This window comes from Pinus tabuliformis, chromosome 7 (assembly GCF_031772625.1).
Source record: "Pinus tabuliformis cultivar Carrire ecotype Pingquan chromosome 7, CPIR1, whole genome shotgun sequence".
In the NCBI taxonomy this organism is placed as follows: domain Eukaryota; kingdom Viridiplantae; phylum Streptophyta; class Pinopsida; order Pinales; family Pinaceae; genus Pinus; species Pinus tabuliformis.
The window spans coordinates 1,521,628,996-1,521,639,311 of record NC_142293.1 but is presented as its reverse complement, the minus strand read 5'-3'; the positions used below and the strand labels follow the sequence as shown (position 1 = coordinate 1,521,639,311).

General features: G+C 34.8%; 1 protein-coding gene across 1 annotated transcript; it reads left to right on the top strand.

Annotated features, from left to right (window-relative positions):
- The first annotated feature begins 1,269 nt into the window (after positions 1-1,269).
- Positions 1,270-3,073, top strand: LOC149253629 (uncharacterized). Its single transcript, XM_089456876.1, has 3 exons — positions 1,270-1,608; positions 1,949-2,032; positions 2,272-3,073. The coding sequence occupies exons 1-3, from the start codon at positions 1,499-1,501 to the stop codon at positions 2,411-2,413; spliced, it is 336 nt and encodes a 111-aa protein (XP_089313002.1). The 5' UTR covers positions 1,270-1,498; the 3' UTR covers positions 2,414-3,073.
- The last annotated feature ends 7,243 nt before the right edge of the window (positions 3,074-10,316 follow it).

Genomic DNA, 10,316 nt, shown 5'->3' with positions numbered 1-10,316 from the left:
TGGAAAATCACTTTTACTCATTAACCTTTTTATATCTCGAGCCCCCTCCCCTCTTTTTAGTTTTTCTTTTTCCTATATTCATATATTTCTTTTGATCACTTACTTTTATCCTTTTTTATATATTTTTCCATTTTTTTTAATACTTTTACATTTCATATTTTCTTTTTAATTTGAATTTTTACTTTTTTAATGTTTTTTTATAATTTTTTAATAAGAATTGAAAATAGTTATTATATTAAAATACATTGAGTTAAAGTTCAATTTAGATACATGATTTACATAAGAAAGTTGAAATCGGATTGGAGTATGTATCAACGAAAATCTACATAATTATAACTGTAAATCTTTTGAACAAAACGCTACAATATCAACAAAATTCCACTTGTACATTTACCAATATTGACCTAACAAAAAAAATCACAAAGTATCAAAATGTTACATTGAACCACGAGGAAGTATTCCTCTGCTTTTATTTTTTAGTCTCTTGTTTAACTAGGAAGGGGGTCATACCCCATTTTCCCCTGCCAATAAATTTCTCCTTGATTTAGCCTTGACCCGAAATTAGCCTAGTGATTAGCCTTGGACCCGAAATTAGCTTGGTGATTAGCCATGGAGTTGTTTTATATGAGAACATGGGGACATTTCTTCTTGGGGATACACTCATACAATTGATAAATCCACTTGAAAAACTAACTTAAATTTATATCTCAAGGGAGAGATCCTGAATATAAATGATGAATTATATTCAAGGAATCACTAAAACCAATCACCTCTGAATTCCCAGATTCACAATTTTCCTCAAACCCTGATATAAAGCATATGCTTCAACAATGTTGTTGAAAGTGTGACCTAGACCTCAATCATACTTATGTTTTTCAGGGTAAAAAATTTCCCCAACCCCACGTCCCACGTCCCACGTCCCACCTCCCTCCTCACTCCTAAATTTCATCCAACCCCCTCTTATTTATCATTCTTAAAAACAATAATAATCTATATTTCAATGACATCTAGTCATCATGTTTTGGTATTAATAAAAAAAAATCATTCCTACATAGTTTAACATTGGGTTTTGGGGTTGCCAAGGTGGTGACGGTGGCCCCCCACTACCCCCAGGGCTCCACTTCCCAACGCCTAACGTCAGCATTCCGGAAGGTATTGACGGTTGCAGTTCTAATCTGTGTATTGTCTAACGTCTTGTTTTGTTATCTGGATCGCGATGCCCATCTGAACACACAACCCGTCCGATTTCACAAATAATGGCATGCTTACGGATTTGAAAGTGTGTGTTATTTCTATCCCTTATGCGATAGAAATGTTAAATGAGTAAGAAGCCAAGCCTAAAGCACCTGTGGCCAAGGCTCCCAGAAAGACCCCTTCTAAGACCTCTAAGCTCGCGGCAAAGGTCGAGAAGCCCGCAGCTCCAAAGAAGCCTGCAAAACCCTAGGTTCCAAAGGAAACGATTCCCAAAGATAAGAAACCAGTTTCCACTGCTAAGCCTATGGCTCCAAGAAGGTCTTCTACTGGAACAGCTGCCAAGACCACAACTCCCAAGGCCGCAAAGAAGCCTACACCCCAGAAAGTCGGCGAGGCTGCAAAGAAAGCCAAGAAGTGAGGATTGTTTTCTTTTATCTAGGCGTGTACAATATAATTATTATCATTATGTTAATTTACAGATAAAAATGGGGTTTTTTTTTGTTATTAATCCATTCTCCAGTATCCAAATGATCTGCGGCACTGAAATCTGCTCTCAACTACTGTAAGCAAAATTTTCAGGCTGGAACTCGTTTTCTTGTAGCGTCTGATTGTAATTTTCTTTCTTAATACCATTTCTAGATCATTTGAAATTTGTAAATTTATAAAATAAGTGAGAAATTTTCTTGATGTATTCATTAATTTTCATACATTCATTTATCATTGAGACAAATCGTTGAATTTCATGCTTCTACAGGTATTTTAATGGCGTCCAAGCAGGGTTTTGGCCAATCCACAGAATAGATTTCATGAAGGGTTTTGATCAAACCGTCAGAGAAATGTACGACATTTCCCTATCTCCCAGTATCTATTTTCCTGCTGTAGATTTAACCACTACCGTTTCCCATTAGTGTTAGGGTGAATAGTCCAAGCAATGTCGGGTCAATGACTACATCAAATGAGATTTAGAGATATTTTTTCATCTAATTCTTGTGGATTTCTTTACTATTATCAGATGCTTTGATTGTGGATTTGTCAATTTAATCGGGTCAGATTTATTTATTTTGGATTCTTTTGCAGAAAGATAGTGGTGAACAAGAAGGTTCTTAAGGATCCTGAAATTGAACAGAAGGTTAGAATCCCAATCATCGTATCCCTGATATTATATTTTGCAGTCAATGGTTATTGTTTCTATTTGTCTTCTCAAATGTGTTTCCTTTAAACTCTAGAACCATCATAAGTGGCCTGAATACACCAGACATCAGGGTCAGTTGGATTTGTTGGCAATATCTAATGGCTTTAACTAGATTGATGACTCCAACTAATGATTTTAATAGGATTGATGGCTCAGAAAAGGGGATGGTGGAGTGGAATATGGGGACAAATACATTCTATGTATACATCATATCATCTTCCCATTTCTACACCATTCATACCTTTGTTTAGAGAGGATATAAAAAATCAAATCAGGATCCTTCTATTCTAAGATGAAGGCCATGGTTCGCACCTGTGACATCTCTCAAAGAAATGCTGAGAATGGAAGAGGGGAAAGATTTCAGTAACCATGGTTATTGGTTGCAAGCTCGCATGATGATATCTATCTTAAATGAATAGAGAGTAAATCGCAGTACCTGGCCTAGATTTAGCTCTTTCCCTCCCAACACTGGGAATGGAAATGGAAGAGGGGGAAAATTCAGCAACCATTATTATTGGTTGCAAGCTGACAATATTTTGGAAGTTATGCACGTGACGTGCATGATATGATGGCTGGGGCGGATGGTTTTCACCCCAGCCATGTTCGAGTCCTGCGGGAGGCGTTTATTTCGTTGATGGTCCCCCACGCTATGGCGATATTTGTAACGGCTTTGCTGTAAAAATCTGAATCTGCTCGCTTCGGCGATATGTAAAAAATCTGCTGGCTTCGGCCATATATGTCGTATGATAATCTTTCAACAGGGATGAAAAACTCCCTCACTGAAAAAAAATATTTTGAAAGTTGTCTTGAAATTTTAAAAAATTTCATTGTATGATCACATATCTTGTTATTTGTAGTTGGAACAGTGTGTTGTACCTATATGTCTATTTTTATTTTTCCTTCTTGTACTATCTACTACTATGGAGGAAAACCTCTTCTGCAAACAGTGTAAGATAGTTGATGTATTCCATTTTCTTTAAAAAAATATATAAATAACACCATTCTCAATTTGAAAGGTAAGGCACTATGTTGAGTTGTCGGTGTCCTAATAAGCTATATAATTTTTGGTAACATCATAAGAGGGGAAATAATAACTGAGACTCTGGAAGCTTATATTTCCAAATTGCAAAGGGAATCGATGAATCCTTGCAAGTCAATGTTAAAATCTACACACAAAGAGGATAGATACAGAGAAGCACAAGTTGGAGGGCTTCCATTCTCAATTACTTGAGGACTGCCAAATATTTTATACCCATCATTTCATTACATTCATCATTGGAATTTTGACATAAACAGAGAAAAGTCAACTTGTTAACGATTAATATCGGATATATATGTTTTCCCTACACTGACTCACATTAGGATTCCCTTTCACATTAAAATTCCCCTTCTAGTCTTGGCCCGCAAGATTGACATGATCAACTAGTTGAATAAGGGTGTTTTTATTAAAGTTATTTGTTGATGTTGTGTAAGGGTTTGTTTGAATAAAGGTTTTTCTCTTTAAATTTTTCTATTGAGTAAGGATTTTTATCTTTAAAATCTTCAATGCTTTAAAGTTTTCTGTCGAGTAAGGATATTTTCTTCTTTTAAAATTTCACTCAATTTTTAAATAAAATTTAGGAAAAATTTATGTTATGTTAAATTCTAACGGCAAAATATAATATAAAATATAATATATTTAGATTCCGTACCCAAACCTTTTTCAAGTTTTTTCTGGCTGCCAGCGGAGAAGTTTGATCACTCAATCAAACTCAACACAGATATTAATTAAATTTTCTATTGAAAGTAGCCTTAGATAGATTTGGCCATCACTTTCATAGGCTACGATTCGAGCACTGCAGGAATGGATAGACATGAAAATTGGATTACATACAATTTTCAAAAATCAAATTTGTAGTTAGGTTGTGACAGGACATGGTAATTTGAAAAGAACAAAAGTGATATATAATTATTCTCTTTCCTTTTTCTTTTAAGCAACATTAATAGGGGATTGCCATCATGGGGATTATCGGGGGCCTTAATATAGGTTTATAAATTCAGTCCTTCTTACATTTATTTGTCAATCTGGGGTTCGTCTAGTTATTTCAAGGTTATCCTGCAAGGTCTATGTGGGCCACAGGTTCCGTACTCAGTATTGAGCAATTACAAAATACAAGTCCCAAAGAGTTCTAGAAATCGAGTAACAAAAAATTAAATAACACCAACTCTAAGTAACAATAGTCTGAAGTAACATCGATTCTGAAATAACAAGAAGATAATAATGCAGCAAAGAAATGAAACCACAATCATAAAGCATTAATGATACAATTGAAAAGCATATCTATCCATAAGAACTATATCCAACAACGCCTGATTGAAAGAGTGGAACTAACTCTCTAATCAGGGTCGTGGATGAGAGTTATATATTACATGAGTTATGATATGAAGATATTCTCATTAATTTATAAAAAGGAACTACAAACTAAAGTTTTCTTGTTACACATGAAAGGAAGATCCTTCACTATCTGATCTACTCTATATATGTTATCTCCCTTTCCTCTCTGATTTGTGTCTTTTAAATACAAAAACAACAGAGAGAAAATTACAACAAACTGATTACAAAATGATTTCCCTTACAATTTAGATTGATTACAAATTATCAATAATCAAGATGAGATCTGAGAGATATTTCCATCATGATTCAGCTAAAACAAGTCAAATTTGGTATTACGATTGAAACAATATGCAAAATGGCCACAACAAAATATCTATGAAAATGACCTTCAAATAACCTTTCTTTTCTCTCAATCTAGACCAAATTTTGGAAAATTTCTCATTGGAAAACTAATTTGGTTCGTTTTGCACAAAACCCGTGTCTCAGATTTTCAAGATTCATCTTCATTTGCCCGAAACGTCCAATGCAAAATTGGCGCTTTTTACCCTAGCAAATTTATGAGTAGGAATATTTGATTATGAGTTGAAGATCAAATTTGCAATCTATAAAATATCTTGGAGGCTAAAATAGTGAGTGGTGTTATAACAAAACCATCATTGGCAAAATCATGCATATTAATCATCAATTTATTAAAAATAAAGGAGAACAAGTATTATTTATCCACTAGCCCCAAGAGTTAGCTCAATCGGTCAAATCAAGTGCCTCGCCAATGGGAGGTCACAGGGTCGAATCCCGAAAGCTCTTGGGGTTAGGTCAGTAAATAGGCCGAGGGGTGTTGATGCCCTTCGGGTGGCGTCCACTCAGTGTTTAAAAACCATGGACGTAGCGACTACCCACTGACCCGGGTATCCGTGAACCAGTAAGTGAAAAAAAAAAGTATTATTTATCCACAAGAGCATAAATATTTATGAAATGGAATTATATAATAAATAACATGATAAAGAATGGTAGAAATGGATGAAATATGTGTCAAGAAATGGTAATAATAATGATAAATTAGTGGCCCAATATCTCCCCCAAACTGAACATGTTGCATGTCCTCATGCAATACAATGCCTCTGTACCAACCAAGTTATAATACATTAATCAAAATGCTCACCCCAGCTCATGATATTGATGGAACAAAAGGCTTCTTCCCCAAATGCTTCTTTAAAACAATAGTTATTCAATTCTAGCAATGTTGGTGAAGCTGTAACAATTTGCACATTGACTTTCAACCATATGTATATGAATTTGTAGCAAAATATGATACAAGTAACAACAAACTTCATTAACCATTTTCTCAAAAACTACAAATCAAATATTGTTTAAATTTTGCAGGAATATTTATATTATATTAATACCTATCCACTCCAAAAATTAGATTTATATGAACCACGTATCGTGAGATATAATAAAAATAACTGTAGGTGACGATGCATGATTTCTAGAGTCTTACAAACTAGTTTAGCTTGAAATTTTTGGGTTTGTTCATTTTAATGATACATTTTTGTTGTCCGAAAATCACAAGAATCTAGTTGATAGTTTTAAAGATATACACAAATCAATTTATGCATTGTACAAAAGTGAAATTGTATGCCTTGAATGAGAAATAAATGAGAAAACATCCATCATGCATAGCAACTCCTCCCCCAAACTGGAGAATTAGCATGCCCTCATGCTATACTAGAAAATAAATTGAGGTGGTTGCTACAATCGTTGTTGAAATCTTTGCTTGGTGTATAACAACATGGAATAAGGGAAGTTTTGAGAATGAATAAGGATATCGATTGATGATAAAGAGTATTGATGGCATGGTCATGATAAATAAGTTAATGAAAGTAACACTCCCCCAAACTGAAAGATTTTGTATCTCTGACAAAGATGCCAAAATGTTAGGGGCCTTAATATAGGTTTATAAATTCAGTCCCTCTTACATTTATTTGTCAATCTGGGGTCTGTCTGGTTATTTCAAGGTTATCATGCAAGGTCTATGCAGGCCACAGGTTCCCTACCTAGTATTGAGCAATTACGAAATACAAGGCCCAATGAGTTCTACAAATCGAGTAACAACAAATTAAATAACACCAACTCTAAGTAACAACAATTATGAAATAACAACAAGATAATAATATAGGGAAGAAATTAAACAGTAATCATAAAGCATTAACGATACAATTGAAAAGCATACCTATCCACACGAACTATATCCAATAACACCTAATTGAAAGAGTGGGCCCAACTCTCTGATCAGGGTCGTGGCTGAGAATTATAGACTACACCGAGTTATGATATGCTGATATTCTCATTAATTCATAAAAAGGAATTACAAACTAAAGTTTTGTTGTTACACACGAAAGGAAGATCCTTCAATATCTGATCTTCTCTATATGTGTTATCTCCCTTTTCTCTCTGATTTGTGTCTTTTAAATACACAAACAACAAAGAGAAATTTACAACAAACTAATTAAAAAATTATTTCCCTTACAATTTAGATTGATTACAAAATCTCAATAAGCAAGATGAGATCTGAGAGATCTTTCCATCATGATTCAACTAGAACAAGTCAAATCTGGTATTGCAATTGGAGCAATTTGGAAAATGGCCACAACAGAAAATCTACAAAAATGTCCTTCGAAGAACCTTTCTTTTCTCTCAATCCAGACTGAATTTTGGAAAACTAATTTTGTTCGTTCTGCACAAAACCCGTGTCTTGTATTTTTAAGATTCAAATTCATTTGCCCGAAATGTCCAATGAAAAACTCACCTTTTACCCAGCGAATTTCTAAGTTGGAATATTGATTATGAGTTGAAGATCAAATTTGCAATCTACAAGAGATCTTGGAGGCTAAAATGGTGAGTGATGTTATAATAAAACCATCATTGGAAAAATCATGCATACTAATCATCAACTTATTAAAAATAAAGGAAAACAAGTATTACTTATCCACAAAAGCATAAATTATTATGACATGGAATTATATAATAAATGACGTGATAAATAATGGTAACAATGGATGAAATATTTGTCAAGGAATGGTAATAATAATGATAAATTAGTGGCCCAACATGGATTGATGCACACATTTAAATTAAATTCATGCATAATACCAGGTAATAATAGTTCAGAGTGCATAGGTCTCTATGTATGTGATAGTGACTTGCAAAGCAGACGTGGAATCCAAAAGATATATAGGGAGAAAATATTCATTGTCATTTGGATGTGGATCATGCCATGGCATGCTCCATTACCTTTTTTTAATACATTTATTGTTTTTTCATTTTCTATACTTATTCCTTCAAATGGAATTGAATTCAGGATCAAGTCCATGCAATGATAGGAATCACATTTAAATTCTTTTCTCTATTGATAATGAATATAGGTGTTGGTATTCAATTATAGTCTTCTTCATTACAGAGGTTTCTTCTTGTTTTGTTTGCGTAGAAGCAGTAGTAGACATGGAAAAGGCATAACGAATGGTATGCATACGCCTTGTTCTTTTATCTGTTCTTTCTCATATAAATGGACATAGTGATGATATTGTTTGGTATGAATTCTATGGTTTTAACTCTCTGCGAAGGCAAATGTTTATGTCCTTTTTAGCACGTACCCATCTGAATCCTAGTTGCAATGATGGGACCAGCCCGTAACTATGGGTGAATGTTGATTAAACGATGATTAATAAATGATTTTGGGATCAATACTTATGATAGGCTTAAGCATTTGGATTAATCGGGATATTTGTCTGTCGCATTGATTTCGGAGTTAATGTTGGTCTGTTGGTTGTACTCGCCTCGATTTCCGCCTTCCCGATCTTTGGTGTTACCAAAACCCTCATTTTATTTCATTTGGTCATTTCTTGGTTTGCTCTCTCTTGCTATGAGGGTTTGTGCTCGGCCTGCTTGCGACTGTATAGAGCTTGGCAACAATGCTCTGTATGCTCCTAGCTATGAATTCTTCCACCTAGTGGTGAGGTATCTCCGCCCACACTTGCAGTTTCGTCGCTTGGTTGTCTGTGCACTGTATTGAAGGCTTCATCGACTTCGTGAGAGGATTTATGTCGTTCCTCTGTTGTCTCTTTAACCTTATGCGTGGTTATTATGCTTTCCTCTGTTCCCTTGTCTCGTTCTGTTACAACATTTTTGGTTAAGCTCCCTGTTTTGATTCTCTAGTTGATGTATGATTATTTTAATGCTCTGGAAGGTCGCAGTCATAGTGGCTTCCTCGGATTCGCTCGGTCCTGGCAAGGTAAGTTCACACCTCCATGCTATAGCTTTTCTTCTTCATTTTTATTCAACACTAATCGTAGTTGCCCCTTTGTCTGCAGGGTTTTCACTATTGAATATGACTCGGTTGGGGTTTCGTTCCTCCAACACAAATACTCTTCAGGTAAGCCGTCTCTTCTGATTTTGCTTGTCAAATTTTATTTCCAGTTTGCTCTCGGCATACATTTAACTAACATGCTCTGTTGGCTCTCTGTGGCAGGTTAGGGTTTACTCTAGGCTTGGTCTTCGAAACGGTTACAAGCAATGGCTCCGGTAGGGTCATTCTCTGCTACTGTTAATTAACTTGTAGTATTGTTTTCTCTGTCACGACACTGGGAAAAGTCCCAGTACTCCTTCATTTAGTTGTCTTTGTTGTCGAGTGACCTTGGCTCTGTTTGTATGTAATCTTCGACTGTTATTCGGGCTCTGGACACTTGTAATTTATTTGCTCTTTCCTATTGTGGCCGACTAGGGTCCAACCCTGGCTTTCGAGGTTTGGCTATTTCGTATTGTCTTACTCTGTTTTAGTCGAGCACTCAGAACTGTTTTTGATGTATGCCAGTATTATAATTACAAAGGAGGAATTAACAAGAAATTCTGTGTAAATGGGTTACCTCTGTTTTTGGTATTTCGTTCTTCGGCAGTTGTATTCTTGTTCTGTTGAGAATTGGCTCATAACTGTTGTTTGCTTTCATGTATTTGGAAACTGTTGTTGTTGTTACTGGAACTTCGTGCTGGGAACGCTCGTATGACTTCTTTGTTAAATTCAGTAGCTATGTCTCTGTTTAATAGAAAGAAAGAAATAGATGGGAACGCACAGTAGTGCTATTTAGTTTACACACAGTAATTAGAGGAAAGAAAATAAATGTCATAGACAAACTAATTACAGATAGATTCAGATATTCGGATGTTTGAAAATTATTGTCTCCTTTTCGTATTCCTGTTCTCGCGCATTGAACCCCTTCAAAATGTATTACGTTGGTTTTTGTATTATACTCAGACAGTTACTTGAACTGTTCACAGTTATCCTTCAGTTGCTTTTATAGTTACATAATTGATAACTATTTTGGGTTTCTTGTGCTGTAGGATTTACAATATTTATTTATTTTTTTAAATGAAAAGACAGTTGTAAGATAGATTAATAAAAATACAAAACAATGTGACGGTAATAACCCTAACCTAACTGTATTGTTCCTAATATCCCTTAACTAATAATAAAATAAAAAACTAGTTCCTAGACACTATTTTGAT